This window comes from Centrocercus urophasianus, unplaced genomic scaffold (genome assembly GCF_019232065.1).
Source record: "Centrocercus urophasianus isolate 14NV4802_14NV808 unplaced genomic scaffold, USGS_Curo_1.0 seq_16, whole genome shotgun sequence".
Classification (NCBI taxonomy): Eukaryota; Metazoa; Chordata; class Aves; order Galliformes; family Phasianidae; genus Centrocercus; species Centrocercus urophasianus.
Window position 1 is genome coordinate 34,682,430 of NW_024884711.1, and position 17,699 is coordinate 34,700,128.

A 17,699-nucleotide genomic window follows, 5' to 3' on the forward strand; every position below is an offset into this window, starting at 1 on the left:
TCCTGGCACACTCAGGTAACAACTTCCCCATGAAACAACTGCTCACTTCACAATAACAACCAAAGTCTGGAAACTCATAGAGTGCAGTTGTCAACATCATCTCCATTGTAAAACAGCAAACACACCCATTTGTCTTGTGTCAGAGAGACATCAGACTTCTACAAGAACATGGCCTCTCTATGCATACAGCTGGGCAGTACGTGCCTGAGCACCTGGCGATGTTCAGGCACTTGTCTGAACCTGTGTTGCTCTCATTCTCATTGCTGTATGTCTGGCTGCTATGATACTTGCAGCAGTTCTTTCACATGCAACTGAAATAAGTGAAATTACTTTTTCTTTCAGTGAACAGGAGGACTGCAGTGCTCAGGACCCGTGCAGAAACAATGCTTCATGCATTAGTGAAAAGGAGAACAGCATATAAAAAAAAAAGGCATGAACTGCTGTCAGAATTAATAAAACAAAACAGTGCAAAAAAAAAGGAGCATCTGTGACACTGATATACAGACAATCCTGACAACCAAATTTCAAGTTCCTGTCATTTTCTGCCAAAAACTATAGAGAGCTATAGAAGCCCTTCCTTAAATCAGTGCACAAGATTCCAAGGCACAGACACAAGTTACCCCATGGTGCACAGCAAGAGCAATCAAGCTGCACACACTACTGTTTCACATATCTATGACAAAAGAAGTCCTGATGCTGAAGCTTGAGCTGCACCAAAATGCAGAGCACCTGCTGCCACAGCAGCACAGCACTCACCTGCAGCCACCACTTCCTCCAATCTGAATTCTTGGAAGCAGAGCATAGAACATTACTTATTGTGGAAAATAAAGATCAGAATGAAAATGTACTTCAAGCTCCAAGTAATTTTTAAAAATTATCTATTGGTAAATACATTATTTGACAGACGTGGCTTAATATATCCTTCAGGGCACATATGTGTGTGGTTATGTAATAGTCCTCTTATAACAGTCACAATAATTACAAACATAGTAACAACATCTCACTTATTAACTGATTTATTCAGTTCTCTCATCTAAATCCTTCTTACAGCACAGCTAAACAAAGATTAGCTGTAAAAAATAATAACTAAAACATAGTTTAAATTTATTCTGCAACTGAATAAGCAAGAAGTTCCAGAAAAATCTTCTACGACTAATTGAAATACAGGTCGCAAATTAAAAATACCCTGTCTATCCAAGAGTGTGAGAAATTGATGAAAGAGAGCAGCTGAAATCTTGCTCACTCTAATTGCCAAGATACTCCAGGGTTCCACTTAATTTATAGCTTCTTAATTCTCATTTTACATTAAGGGTTAGAGAAAGTTTCAAGATAAGTGTAAATGCTCAAAGTCATATTCACAGATCCACAGACTTAATCCTCAAATTCAGCCAACAATAGCAATGATCGTAAGTGAAGAAATTCAAAAATAAGAGAGATATACATTTTTAAAAAGTATCATCTCTAGAATATAATAGTCAAGTCCTATTAGAGGACAGGACAATCCTCAGGCCCTGTGACACCAGCCTTTTGTACCATTGATAATAAAAAGACGAGAACACAGACCTAAATGCTCGAAGCTTGACCTTAGAATAGGAAATCCCATGAACTTTATGGATAATCTAATCAAATCCAAATGCATACCCAGACCTCTCTGTCAGGCCCGAGCTGCATTAATTTGAAGCTTGCTTGCTGGGATGACTGTCACCAGTGAGGATGTGGCCTCACTCAACTCCTACTGCACTCAGCAGAAAGATTTTGATGAGCACGTGCCTCCAGTGGCTTTGGGTCAATGCATCAGAGTGACTGAACATTGCAAAGCTACCTAGAGCAGGAAGCTGCTTGTGGTGCAACAGAACATGTAATGAACAAGCTCAAGCTATATCAAGATGCCATGTATAAAAAATATTTTCAATATATATAAAGTATACACATGGATAATACACCTGTAAACAACTATTCCTAAATAAATACATAGGTTGAAGAAATGAAAGAAGGAGGATGTACGGATGGTAGCGACAGAAATTTCACATTTACAACTTTTTGCACAAATAGCTTCACTTTACAATAATATATACCAGCATCCTGCATATAACAAAAAATAATGTACATAAAATCTGCTAAATGGATTTTACTCCAATGTGTTACTGATGAGATCATTGCCGTCTGCCAAATCATCCAAGTATTTCATTAGAATACAGAATTATAGAAGAGACACGCATTAGTTGATTAATGAGAAAAACACAAAAAATTACTGAGACAGAAGTTCAGCAGTATTATGTTCTGTAATTGAAAAAAAAGACTACCATTAAAAATTAACAAATGGTGAGCATCTTCAGCTAGTCTATCAGTTTTGTCTTCAACGCATGTTCTTTTTCCGACTGTATTCACACACACACAACCTAACACTACTCAGAGGATTTTGCAATGTCTTCTGTAATCTTTTTCACCATTCTGCATCAGCAAAATCGTAAGATTTATATTGCAAAAGATTATTGTGACACACATAAACATTCTGTTGCTAAAATAGAATTTAATAAGCATAAACAGTTCAACATAACACACAAACAAAAATCTCCCTGACTAGTGATGACTTGTTTTTATGAGCCTTACTCCAGAAGCTAAATTGTGCGTTATTTTAAAAATAGCCTTTTAAGTGCAAACATTTACATATTCACAGTTTATTTCTATAAAGAGACAGTCTTCTCAGATAATCAAAGTAGTGGATAAAAGCACACGTGTTAGGAGGGAGGACAGAAGATGCTGGAATGACACAGCAGCATCACTGTCCCAAGAGGATACAGACACGCTGATGTAAGGGAGTGAGGAATCTAGATACAGGAGCTAGTGAGCAAAGTTGAAGTGAACCTTTAATTCTCCACAGGTTTCCTTGATGATGTTAAACCTCATTAAAGAGCAGTCCTCCTGGTGCAACAGTCAGCAGAAACTCCCTGCCAGAAGGGTTCCTGCACAACTCAGGTTCCAGAATCAGGAAATGGCATTACAAAAAACTCGTGGAAGGGGAGAAATCTCTGGAGAGAGACACTAATATTTTTTCAGAGCAGTAAATCTTGCCTTCAAGCTCATGCACTCAATCATGAGCACAGACACAAACCAGGAGAACCAGTGGTCAGCGCTCCAAACCATCAGCTCTCTCTGCAGCTGCTACCCTGTGCATGTGTACTATCAAAGCACATGTAGCTCTTCTGTGATATCACAGTCATGCATTTTCTCCCAGCATCCTCTGCCTTACTTTCTAAGGACCAAAAACAGGTTTCAGTGCTGTTCAGGTAAGGATTCTAGCTGAGCTGAACAAAGGCTACTGAAAACTAACAGCCAGGAGAGCACATAAATTGCAACACTTCCATGCAGCATTACCAGCCACTGAGAGAACAACATCCCCGCAATGGAAACAACATATGGGGTTGGTGACTGTTTCCAACCACCGCGGAATAATCTGCCTTTGTGAGTCAATATCCCAACTTCATAGAAAATGGGGATAATGCCAAACCAAGAGACATGTCATGAGGTTTCGTTCAATTATTTTCATAAACAGTTTTGATAACATTTCCTGAAAGGCATGACACAACAGGCAGAATATTATTCGCACCAAGGCTCTCTCTTTTCACAACTTACGCATTTGTAATATTTACTTCCAGCATAAAATGGTGGAACTTTTAAAAACAGATTTCTTTTAGGAGAGACCATCTGTTTGCAAATTTCTAAACAGAAGATGATCTTGCATTGCTTCTCGTGGTTGCCTAAAGCTAGCAGGAGCCGCTGACAGGTGTAATAAAATTATTATTAATAACTAATGTAAGTATTATTAGTCACAAGAAATAAGAAGGAAAAAAATCAAACAATGAATTCAAACAAATGTAGTTTAAAAACAGGCTGAGAATGTCAATGGAAGTGGGGATTGTTTTACAATAATAATATTTTAAAAACATCAGCAAATCAGCAAAGAAAAAAGAGATTTGTCCGTATTATGTGTGAAACAAAACTCAATAAGCAATAACACAGTGCAGTGAAATTGACTACAAGTAACTCATTTCCTTAGTAGTGAGACAAACCTGTCAAAATGTGGGTTGTGGCATCCCGGAAGGGATGAAGAATGAAAGAAACAACCTCTGTTTAGACACAACCATGCAAACAATCATTAGTGGCAACACCCACAGAAGCAAGACATGGGATTTTAAGGGAAGTCAGTTATTTTAAAGTTTGCTTTTGTGATAAAAACTCCATTCAAAAATTCAAAAATGAGAGTAGTTACTGACTACAAAGTTCCTTCCTAAGAGATTAGATTTCACACACAGAATGTTCACTATGGTCACTGACGAAAGTATCTGATGCACTTCACAGAATACATCAAAAATTGTGGAGCTAGTTAGGTATTAAAAATACTGCATTGCGTTTTTCCAATTACCAGTGTCCACTAGGAATGCTGAGAGAGTGTTTAAATCATGGCCACCCTTCAGTCCTTTCTTGTGACAACTATACTTCTAATTCCTACTCTGTTCATTTTAATGCATTATTGTTTCAAAATACAATGCTGCAAAATTGCAAATTACATCTGGCTCAAGGGCTGATTATGAGAAATACTAGCACTTCTGCCTCTGCGTGAATAACTCTGATAATAATGAGAGATTGATTGAGCTCCAAGAAGTCCAAATGATGAGAAGGGTCAATTTGAACATTTCTATTAGCTTCTTTTGTTAAATCTAACACTTTGCCAGGCCAGAGACAAATACTGCATCTGGTTACCGTGATTTTTTTCAACCCTACAGAAGTACAATTTAGAAAATGGGTACTGGTCTGAAGGCAGACCTTGTAAGAAATGCTAATGAAGCACAAAAATCCATCCATTTCACTGGCACTCAAGAGAAGGCAACAGAAAAAGTTGCAAGGGAAATGTGCCTCGACTGTTTTCTGACTGAAAAGGAAACAAACAAACAAACAAACAAAAAAACAAACCCTCAGCAACATGAAAAGTCTTCATTACTCCATTTTGCAACTGGAACCCTTGCTTGCATAAACATGAGCGTGGCATACCTTATGTAAAAGTCAACTGCAAAAAGCAAATTGCTATAGATGTGCATGTGCAAAAGGCAGAGAAATGAAGACACAAGTGCAGTATACTGGCTGTCTAGACCAGGAAATGGCAGGACGCTATTCCAACAACTGAGTTGTGCAGCCTTGCAATTACACTGTATAAAATCAGCAAAGGTTAACGTAGATATACAAAAAGTTAATCAAACCACTGACAGTTCATCCGGAACCTTCCAAAGATTAAAACTTCCCTACAGATCTCATTATCTAGAAATGTTAATATGTCAGTCAGCACTTTTTCTGTCAATTACTGAAAACCGTGGTTGATAGGAATCTCATGGAAAATAACCTCTGTAGGGTAAATTAAGCAATAAAGGATGTCTATCTTCAGTCCCATTCACACGTTTATGTTTTATAGGAGATAGGAAAGGCAGAAATGTTTTCCAGCAGAGAATAAGCAACGCAGTAGGATCTGTGGGACATGTCTAAGCACAATATCCCCAAAGCCTAGGTGAGCCCACAGCTGCCATTGTCTTCCCCAGGGATGCCTATGGCAGAGAAAGGCAGTTCCCCTTGCTGAGCTGCAGTACCAGAGCACAGGTGGCTGTAGGCTACAGTTGAGGGTTTCCTGCAGTGTCATTTAAGTCTCTTCAGAGACGAAAAAGAAAAAATTACTTACAACTTATTAAAAAGCAATGCCAGCAGGACACTTATGCAAGTGCTCTAGAATATAACTTGATTAAGTTGCATTGAATGCCCATGAATAGTCATAATACAAAGGACAAAAAACAACAGTTATGCTATTTTGGAGGTTTGTTAGGAAGGGAGGACTAAGCCACAGCAGCATACTGGAGCCAGGCCTCTTTTGAGCAAGCATTAGCATGCCACTGCTGGCTTAAATCCTTCTGCCTATTCTATCCACTGCTATTCTGCCCCGCAGCATGAAAATTTAGTTTATACACGCTGTATCTTCTGGGTAGAAAATGAAGAGAGAGACTTTGCATAGCAGCAGCACTGGTGGAACAAAACATCTCTGGGGCTTAGGCAGCACAGCATGAGTGGATCCTTGCCGGGGAGGCAGTGTGGCAGCGAGTCCCCACAGCAGCTGGCACAGGGTTGGCCCAGAGCTGCCTCCCAGGGACAACTGACGTCCTAGGGCTGCCAGCAGCCAGAGCAGGGCTGTCTTCATGGTACTGTGCTTCAAATAACTCTATCAGTTGCAATTTCAATTGTTGATTATTTCAAGACCAGTCTGGGAGCAAAGGTTTATTTCAGATGGAAAACGTGCACAAAGGACTTGCAGAGACGTGTGGTGGTGAGGTTTGATTTCTGGTTCCAGCTTCTGTGTAAATAAGCTCCTAGCACAGAAGATCTAAGCCTGGCACCAGCCCCATGCACACTGGTGTTTTTGTTCTCATTTGTACAAGTTCAGGCACTATAAGAAATGAGTGACTGGGCATATGTTTGTTTAGAAAATGAGACGGATTATATTTAAAATAAACTCAGTCCTGACATCAAAGATATTCACCTCCTGAGATGTTCTTCCTGAGATGAGATCAGCTCTGCTTGTGCTCAGTGCTGCACACGGCACACAGCAATCATTACTGCCATTTTCACGTTTCTTCAGAATACAAAATGAACAACAAAAAATCACAACATTTTTTCATTATAGGCTAAAAAAAGAATTAGCAAAGTATTTCAGGTTCCACAGATGGTATCAGAATCCCAGTAGTTACTGATGATAGTAATGTTGGTATCATCACCTGCTCAGCAAGATCAGAGGAAACACACGCTTTGTCTGTTACACTGCACATGAAACTGATGCTTGTAGAAGCATGTTGTGTTCTGAGTTTCAGGATTTTAGTGCTACGGGTTAAAGACAAAGATAGCATCTAAAATAATATTGTGAAATATTTGAGATTTATTTGTGGTATGCTGCTGTTGAAATGTGTAATAGCAATTCAGTTTGCATTGCAAATACTGCTGCCACACCTGGCATTGAATATGTTAGAAGCACTTGTATCACGTTCATCACTGTGGTACTTAAAAATAATGATACAACTAAGATTTTAGATGCATTTTTTGCTACTAAATCCTTTTTTCTTTTTTTTTTTTTTTGCAGAATTCTGTAGAGCTAATCCATTAACTTTGTTTCTGATTAGTTTTCAGTTTTCCCAAACTTACCGTAAACTTTGTTTCTGATTAGTTTTCAGTTTTCCCACTATGCACTACCTATAACTGAAAGAAATGAAATCTACAAATACTTGCAATTGTCCAAAAAGCACAGTCACCTTGTGAACTAAACTCAATATCAGTGTCTAGAAGCCATGTGTAGCGTATGCTTTCAGCATATAAATATTTTGTATTTCTCACTGCAGGAAACACCACAGGGCATCAAAGCTCCTGAAAACTCTATCATGGACTAGGTACTATCCCATTTTTACAATGAGAAACAGTTCTTCCTTGAAGCTTAAATGACTTCAGCCACTGTTTGTATTTCTCTAACAAGACTGGATCTATACAGCTCATACATCTGCTAAACTAAATATTTCTAACAATTTTCCTACCAGTACAGCATTACTAACATATTTTCAACATGTAATTTAAATCCTTTAAAACAGATATATCGGTGCAATGCAATTGTATTTATTGCAAATCATTAAGACCATTAAGTAGCTCCAAGAAAATATACTATGTTCTTCTTCCTTTTATGAGTAGAAGCTACAAGACTGGCATTAAAAATAGAGAATTTGTAGAGACTATGAATTTATCTTCTGCTAAAGCAAACCCTTCCAGATTTACCACTAGTCACATCATCAGCTAGCCCAAACATACACCGTAAAAATGAATCTATCTCTGCAGGGTCTATTTTATAAACAACTATAGCCTTTTCTTACCCTCTTGCCTATTGTAAGCCTGCACAGAAGCAGTAAAAGTTAATACGCACTACATTAACTACTGAAATGTTATTGCACATCAAAAAGGTTTACTGGTATACTTTGCAAACATGCCTACCTGAAAGCCATAAAACACTGACATATCATGAGTCAGATCTACTGCAGTGCATTGCAATCAAGTTCTTGCTCTCATCATTTAAAAGTTTCTTGATACGAAAGTTGTTCTATGTGATCTTCAAAAGATAATTATGTATATGACACAACAGATATTTTTAGCACTTGGGAATCAGGTAACCATATAACAAATACTGTTACAGGATAAATTGCAAAGAATGGAATACACACACCCTATTTTATACTCAAATGCAAGGATACCTGTGTCTTGTCTCAAAAAATCCTTCAGCTGCTAATCACTGAAAGCCCAGAAGACAGATGTGAGCAGAACTGGCATACAGTTACCTTGTTCTGGCTCTCCACCCTTGTTTGCTACTGACCATCACTGGAGACCAAGTATTGGAGAGCAGGGTCTTACCAGGGATTATTCAACTTGATATGGCTGCATTCTTATGTTCTTCCGCAAAACTCTACAGAAAGTGCTGAACACAAACAGAATTAAAAAACATCTCCTCCTCCAAAAGTAATACAAACCACCTTCTCTGTGACTGAATGGACTACAAATGCTCAGGGTTTTACCTGGTATCTGTACGTTGAGATAAAAGCAAAAAATATCAGCATAAATGCAACAGAATTATGATTTTAATTTAGTTTCCAGCATAGCAAGAAATAACAGCAAGGAAGATTTCTGTAGAATTTCTTCCTCAGTTTCAAAGAAAATAATCATCTTTTCTAGTTCAGTGGATCATATCAGGCACTATCGGGTATCGTATTAGCCTGTCACGCTTGGTGTCCTAGAACTTGCCAGTCCAAGATGAGCCAGTGTAAGATGCATGAAAGCTCAGTGAATATGACCTGTTTACAAGTAAATTCTTTCCTAACACCCAAGATACAGTGGTCGGCTCACAGTTACAAACATACACTTAGCCACATGATTTACTGCATTCTTTAAAGAAAATGCAGAGCCAATAAGTTCCTCGGGTAATCATGCATCACAAAAATCCTTTAAAATTTAAACTTTTTAGATGAAAAATTTATTTTGGATTAACATTTGTGCTTCATGGGAAGTAGATGTTAATTGATTCAGATTTTTTGTATCTGATTATTCAGTGAGTCTTGTTCCTACCTCCTCTAGCCAAGGACAAATACTTTTCACTTGGAGAGTGGTTAAGCACTGGAACAGGCTGCTGAGAGAGACTGTCAAATCTCCATCCTAGGAGATATTTGCAGCTTAACTGGGTGTGAGACTGAGTAAGCTGATGAAACGTGGATGCTGGACTGCTGTGAGCAGGGCTGAAGCAAACAGAGATCCCTTCCTGCCCAAACTGCTCCATCAGTGCTTTATTTCAAAGCCTGTTCAGTTCCTCTTAATACAGTCCCCTTTGTTTTTCCCTCATTTTTCTATTTTTTCCTTCAGAAGAACTGATAAAAGGACTCAAAGTGAGGGAAATACTACTTGCACATCTCAGGGGCATTGTGTTTCTATTATCTGCTTTTCTCTTTGTCATTTTACAAAAGTTTTGTTCCTCTTATTTCTCTATGAAACAACTTAAAAGCCTAAATAAGTCCTCTGAATGCCTGATACCCACTGTTTTCTTACTGCACTCAGGGAAATGTATGGTCTCACAGACTATTTCTATTCCAGTATGTTTCATTCTATAAATCATACTGGCTTATACCTATCCTGCCATTCTCACTGAAATGTTTTACAACACTGTCTCTAATGATTACTTCATTGCACAACGGTAAGACACATGGAAACCTTAGGAGGCACCACCATTCACATACACCATGAATCCACCTTGCTCACAAGAAGTGAGACACAGCAGTGAGTGATTCATCTTTTAGAGAAGGATCAGCTCTCCTGCAGCTACCTACTTATGTACTTCAAGTGACTATCACATGACAGCCTGAGACAACTTGTGCTACAAAAGTATGTCAAGTCGCACTACTTTCCTTCTGAGACAATTTTCCTATTCCTGTTTTTAAGAAAGATTTCAAAAAAAAAAAAAACCCTCAGTTTTAAAAACAGTCTGCAGACAAATCATCTGTAACCCTTATCAATATAAAATATTATCAATAGCAATTTAAAACCTCCAAGAACATTTCCAACAAATAAGGAAACAAATACTGTTAATAAAGGTTTTCATCTAACACATCCTTCATGTCCCCAGACAGTATTTATTTACCGTACTTTGTTAGGGACTAACATGCTGACTAGTTAGTAGTCTTCAATTATCACATCAGGTGGAGGAGAAATTCTATTTCTATACAAGCTAAAACTGAAATTGACTTTGAATCTCTGAACTGTCAACAAATTCTTCTACGAAAAGGCTTGCTTTACAGAGATTATAAAGTAGGCGTCATCCTTGACACTTGCTTTCTATATTCATACTCCAGGTCTGGAAGAGAAATGCTGCAGAACGCCAGGAAGGATCTTGGAGGGCTCAGCTGTCACACTGCGTGACTCCCTCACTTGCTTTGCAGTCAGATACGGTGCTGTAGATGTCAAAGGTTCTCTATTTAAACTCACTGACAAGAAAAGGAAGAATACTGGGAGAATATGTTAGCAGCTACTATGAACTTGTCTCTAGTATCAGGTCATCCTGGCACTTAATTCAGGATGCTCGAAACAAAAGCTCTGATTCTATTCAAATTAAAAAACACACAACATGCTCCCATCAGATATACAAGTTCAAGACTTACTATGGAAAAATGTAGCATTAGGAGTACATACTACAAAGCACTGCTTTCTATCAGAATGACAAACTAGAAAGCCATATACGATTACGTTAATCTCTCATTTCAGATCTCTCTCTCTCACAATTGCATACCACTGTTCTCTGTGTTTCATGTAAAAGTCACAGCTTACTAACCACTTAATGAAGCTGCATTCCTCAAATCCCTGACAGATTATGCAAGGTTGTTTGGATTAGAAATTAGAATTTGCCATTCCACTGCCCAGTGCCCCAATTACATTTTAGTCATAAACATCTGTACCATGGGATATTTGGGGATGAAGGCAATGAAACACATTTCTCCTCAAAATGTCTGATTACACACGCAGGAAAAAAATGTGGAGAGGAATAAAGGAGTATCATTTGTCCTTCTAAAAAGAAAAACTATTTCCAATCAAGCTTCTCTCTTTCCATCCTTTATTTACTTCTACTTGGAAAGAAGGAAGCAAAGAATATGAAAATACTTTGAAAGACATTTACAAGAGTCCTGGGTAATTGTCTGCATCAAAGATGACAATTTGTTGCATGGCTGATTCCATTTGAAAAGCTCTTCTGACTCCACATCCCAGGAGCTGGCTGAAACTTTGAAAATAGATCATGAAGAATTAGCTGAGAGCAGCAAAGCAAACAAAAGTGTCATTAACAGCATCCAACTTGCAGTCAGGACAAGGATTACGCTCCTCCTTTCAAAACTGAAAAGCGAGCATATACCTTGTGTCTATGATTGTAGTTTGTCACACACACATTTCTTAGCTGGTAGAAGAGGAGAAGCAGATGTGGATTTAATGAAGGGTCTGTCAGCTGGCACACAGAGCAGTAACAAACAGGTAAAGAACAGCACAAATGGTCCCAGATTCCATTTACCTGAGCCACCTCAACTTTTTTTGATGAAGTACCTAGAATGATCTCAGATGACTGTTAGCAAAGCCAGGAGTGATTCAGTGTGCAAGCAATGATCTTTGAAGTTTGCAGTGATACAACAGACTGGTGTTTAAGCAATAACCTCTTACTTCATGTTCTAAGACTGAAAATTTATTCTATTTAGTGACATGAGCAGAACACTAAAAAAAACCAAAGAACTCCAACTTCTGAAACTCATTCCCTTGTTTTCAGTCAAATTCATTTATCAGGTGTTGTTCACCAGTATGAAGTCTGTTAGTCACACTTCCAAGGAAAATACTATTATTGTTGCTATTTAAGCTGCTGAATGATGAAAATCAGTCCACAAGTTTTATTTTATTGAGTTCAAAGTATTTTCTAGTCCTGTTGATTGGGGTATAATTCAATAGTATTTTACACAACTCAGACACCTTCTTGTCACGAGCCTGCTTAGAAGTCTGAAAGCTGTTATTAAATAAATGAAAAATAAGGTAATTACTAAATAAGTGTTATAAACTTATTCTAGTTTCAGCTAGGATGGAATTGTTTTCTTCAAAATGTCTGGTAAGATGCCATGTTTTGGTTCTGGGAGAAAAACAATGCTGATAACACACCAATGTTTATAGCTGCTGCTAAGCAGCAAAGTACAGAGCCAAGGCCATTTTCAGCAAAGAGCCCAAGGAGCTGAGAGGGAACAGAATTAGGACAATTGACTTAAATTGGCCAAAGGGGTATTCCATATCACATGACAACATGCGGAAGCAGCTTTGAAGGGAGGGGGAGTTTGTCTTGTCTCTTCTGCTTACTGGGGGCTAGTCAGAGGGTGGTAAGCAATTGCTTGTGCGTTACTTGCTATACACACTCTTATCTATATACATATACATATATAGATGTATGTATATATATGGATATATATTAATAAGGATTGCCCTTTTCCTTTTCTCTATCTTAGTAAATAGTTTTATCTCAACTCACGAGTTCTACATTCCACTGAGAAAGGGGGAGTGAGCAAACGACTTTATGGAGCTGAGCCACCTGCCAGTTTAAACCAAAACAAACCCTCTCAATTTGCTTTTTATTTTTTTACAGACATTACTGATGATGAGAAACTTGAGTAGACAGTACAAGGAAGTCATATAAACACAACAGTAATCCTTGTAGGTTATTCTCCCATATGTTCAGCCAGAAGTCTCAGATGGCTAACATGATTGAAAGGTATAATTCAAAGCTACAAACATTAGTATTATGAATTGGTACATGTTCATTGTACCTTGGAAGTAGCTGTGTGGAAAAGAAGGAGAAGAAAAGACAACAGTATACCTGCTTTCAGCGAAACAAGGATGGAAACTAAGTTATCGATTTGTTCTCACAGAACTAGGAAAAAAAAATACTAGGCTCCCATTAATCACTTTTAAATTAATTTAGTAATTTAGAATTAGGTTTCAATGGTAATCTGAGAATATTACTTTTGCATTGGCTTACCAGTGCATTGATTTACTTACCTGTATGCTGCAAAATCAAGAGAGGAATTGAAGATTAGTCACCACATATCACAGATTTACATTTCCATGAATATGACAGAACAGATCTTGAAATACACAGTCTCCAGTACTAAGAACACCTATGCATATATTTACTTTTTAGCATAGTGTCTTGTTCCACAAATTTCAACACCCATTGCTTTCCTTCCCCACTAAAAGCTATGTTTATGTGAGGTTGAGGTATTAATCTACAGGAGAAACGTATCCACTTCTTATAACTGCTTAACCACAGTTGTTTCAAAGTACCTGACACCCATTTCATAAGCAACCTCCAAAACCAATGTAAATATTTTCTTGCTTAAACCCAGTATTAAGATACAAAGGTATATTCCCCACAGCATCTTTCACTGTCCTCAGCAGCTGGCCAAAAAACTCAAGCATAACTTTTGTTTTTGCAAACTCATTTTTATCCCATTGTATAGATGTCAATTTGTTTCAGATCTATTTGTCATAGTGATTGTCCCTCCAGTATTTTTTCATCAAGATTTGATGGGCTAATATTCCTCTTCTTCCTTTTGGAAACCCAAAGTTGTTTTTCTTTCCGCTTTTTTCTCAACATCTTAGTAGATCAGCTTCTTCTAACTATGCTGTACTTCAGATACATCCTTTCCTGAGATTGACCACTTGCCAGACATTTTTTTATAAAACTCTCCAGTGAGAGTTCTCCCATACAGACTCCCCAGTAAGACCATGATTGTATGCTTCCTCGCAGATGAAATAAATTCCAAAAAACAGTGACATAATTACAGTGATGCTACTGTATTACAAAATCTTGGCTTGGGTCTGTTACAGAGAAAATTACAGGTGGATGCTGGTTAAAGATTTGGAGCTACAATTCTTTCATTTGTGACCCATTACTTCATTGGTCTTAGTGACACAGCTAAAAACTTTATCCTGTCTTGTATCCCAAGGGTCCCCACTTTCGTAAGTGAAAACATGCTGTACCTGACAGGAGAAGAGAAAAAGAAAATGGCACACACAATTTTCTCTCACGGGAAAGGAATGTCAAAGAGTCGCACAACAGAGAAGCCCATCAAATTAATGTATCCCTACCAGCACTAATTATAGGCGCACTGCTTGAAACCATAAAGCGTCTTGCCTAATGCACCACTACAAAGACCTTTTTATCAACGGATTGTTCTTGTCAGGTTCATTTCATCAAGAAACAGAATCTCTACAGAAATAGAGACTCAGAAGTGAGTAAATATATATTTTAGATTGCACTTTGTGGAGAATAAAGATTTTTGCAATCTTCGGATATCAAAACATGCATCCATTCAAGCCTTCCTAGTAAAGAAGCAAAAACTAGCAGAACTTTTTATCAGCTTCCCAAAAACCATTTGCTAAGCTGTCAGTGGCCATCCAGACGGCCCTTGAATGTCAGCAGTGGAGAAGATAGAACTGCACAGTCTCTCCGTGGTACACCATTAAAGCCAGAGGACATAACACATAATCCTACTGCACGGATAAGAAAGTCAGGGCAATGATGTAACTGCTTGGGTAACAAAGATATGTTCTGGTATAAGATCTGCAGCAGCTCAAAGCAGCACCAAGGCTGGTGTGTCAGATCAACATTTCCGTTCAACACTTCTCTGGCTTTATTTACAGTCTATATTTATCTGTGAGCAGAAAGAGGGACATTAAGCCAAATGTCAAATTTATAAATATTATTCTCTTCTGCTCTGAAATGTCACTGTGAAAAAAGAAATGCGCACATACTCAGATTTATTTCACAGAGAGAAGGGTGAAATATCAGACTTTCCACAGCCCAGTGTGAGTGAAGGTCCTTTGGAAGTGAGGGAAGTTTGGTGTCTCATAGAACTGCACCTTACAGTTCTCCCTCGTGGTTTCATCAAGCTTCTCTACTCCGGTTGATGAAAGCCATAAAACAATGCAAGTACTTAAAAGGTTTATTTATGATTTTAACCTGATATCTTGATCATCAGGAGATCTTGGAAATGATGACTGGATGCTCTAGGATAAATGCAACCTTGGGTCCCCTTGTGGAAATTTCCATCTCATAGTGCAGTTTAATGAAGATCCCAGTACCAAATCCTAAGATTTTAACTGAAGGCAAGTAGCTTGCTTTCAGATATTACACAGACTTCACTTTAGAAGCTGTCAGTTTGCATATAGGCAGTAAAAAGCCCCTTGGCTAAATACAGACATTGGTGTGTCAGTTAACAGCAATTTCACCCCGCAAGTGTTCTTGCCCTTACAACTCAATGAAGAAAGATTATCTTACAATAAGAGCACTGGAAAGGAAGAAAGAAAAAGAAGAAAAAGAACTACAAAGAAATCACAACGTTGCAAAGAACCAAAACATCCAATTATGCTTTGATCATGGCTTGAATTTCGAATGTTACTGTCATCATTATTTTTTATTGCACCACATCTTCTGATTACTTGATATCTGTATGTCAGATAAACAGAAAAACAAAGCATGATATAGGCAGAAGTAGTAGTTTATCTTACAGACATAATAAAGTCTCTCTCTCAAACATTATTGAGAAGCCTGTCAGCAAAGCAAATCTGAGCACAAAGTGGAAATGAGGCATAATGCTTAATTCCTTCAATCAGCATTTTCTTGTTTGCCAGAAGCACCTCTTCTGGGTGGGCTGACAAGGTGCAAGCTAATTTAACGATCCAGGAGGAGTCAGAACTGCATCCAGGTAGCACTGCTCCCACATTAATTAAGAGGAGACTAAAAAGTAAAGTTCACATAGAAATGGTATTGAGGGAAAAATAACTCAAACACTGGCAGTTATGAAGAGCATACAACGAAGCCAGCATCAGGCCTTCTTATCAGCAAAATTATAGTTTTCAGATTAAAGATTTCAGGACTACTGTATTGAACATACAGACAATGTTGCTTCTGGTATTAATTGCTACTTTTGGATTCATTTCCATTTAGAGATTTCAAAGCTGTTCTGGAACACATGGAGGCTCTAATGCCAGAGGGCATAAAGCAGTAAATCAGCCCTGGACTGCCTGGTTCCCCAACAAATAAAGGCTCCTTTGTTTGGAGGGCACTCTCCCCAGGTTCATTCTTTGCCTGTGTACCAAAGCTTGCACGGTGTGGCAGCTGTCTCACAGGTCCACTGGGCATCAGAAACATTAAGTAGGAGTTGCCCTGCTTTCTTGATGCTGTGTAATACTTTCTAGCTGAACTTGAGCTCACCAGGCAGCAGTCAAGTTATCCATAAGCTATTTACTCACAACCAAATTTGTCATGGATGATTTGCTGCTGTTTTGCCTGTTTATTCCTATTGAGATAGCCATTTACACCAGAGACGAACTATCCCAAAACAAATCTACAGAAAAATGGCAAAGTGCAGAAAAGAATCAGTGGCATTTCGTACGTCTAATCTTCTCCTCCACCCCAGCAGTGTGATGCAACTCTACTCCAGGTTTTGACTTAGTCAGGCAAACACCAAGAAAATGAAGGTATTCGTGTAGGACTTCTATTTGATGCAGCGAGTTACTCTCCTCCTTTTGATGTGTGAAGCCATCTTTTATAACACTTCTGGTATGCTGTTGCATGGGCTGCCTAACAACCTGATATGACTCCATGTTTTCCAAATAAATTTTCTATTATTTTCCAGTTTTTTTGATCCTAAGTTAACTAATTTTGTGCTGCCATTCACAGTCAGAACAACTCTCAAAGAGCTTAGCAGTAACAGCCAAAGTTCAATTGCACGATAAAGATGATAACAAGTTTTATGTTAATGGAAGCTCTGCTTAAATGCTTTGAGAGAAGAATCACTGTTAATAAATCTTCAAAATAATTCTGGTATCTCACTTCAAATTAAATAATGAAACACTGCATATATGAAAGAAAACAAACACTGCCTCAATATAATCTCTCTTTTCTTGAAAATGCATTTATTTACATTAGCTAGCTAAAAGAAAGACTGATTTTCTTACTCTCTCACCCCTTCCCAGAAGTGATCAAAGGTGTTTGTCATGTTTCACCATTTACCCAGATCAGCAGGGTGTCCCTCAGCAGTCTGCTCCTTTCAGATCACTTATGTCTGCTGGAGAGAAGACTACTTTAAAAAGCACAGTACTTGGTAAAAAAAAGCAGGTCTTTCACTGACCTTTCTCCAGACTGTGGGTTCTCAGAGCACACAGTCTTATTTAGATCCTGATTTCCTCAAGATGAGCCTGCTGTTTTTCAATCTCAACCTGATTCATCTCTTTCCCATCTTACCTCCATGATATAAAATAGTCTTAATAGCTAAATAAAAAAATCCACTCATTTTGTAGCATGTAAGCTTAGGGTACAGGATTAAAACAACACAAACTGTGAAGAAAAAAAAATTGAGGGGAGGGGAGGGAAGGGGAGGGAAGGAGAGGGAAGGGGAGGGGAGGAAAAGAAAAAAAAAGAAAAGAAAAGAAAAATATTTGATCTGGCAAGAGATATGTGCATTACTTAGATATCACCAAAGACTCTTTACAAGATCAGGCAGCGTGAATGCTTA

The 17,699-nt window shown here is 38.1% G+C and overlaps 1 protein-coding gene across 17 annotated transcripts in view; it reads right to left on the reverse strand.

The window, feature by feature from the left end:
• PARD3 (par-3 family cell polarity regulator) overlaps positions 1–17,699 on the reverse strand; it is a 426,318-nt gene that overhangs the window by 123,210 nt on the left and 285,409 nt on the right. Inside the window, exon 22 of one of the 17 annotated variants that reach the window (XM_042816946.1) lies at positions 11,286–17,252. The exons of the other annotated variants lie outside the window; for them this stretch is intronic. Coding sequence (XP_042672880.1) covers positions 17,240–17,252 — 13 coding nt within the window. The 3' untranslated portion in view covers positions 11,286–17,239. Of the gene's footprint in view, positions 1–11,285; positions 17,253–17,699 lie in introns of those variants that run through there. 17 annotated transcript variants of the gene reach the window in all.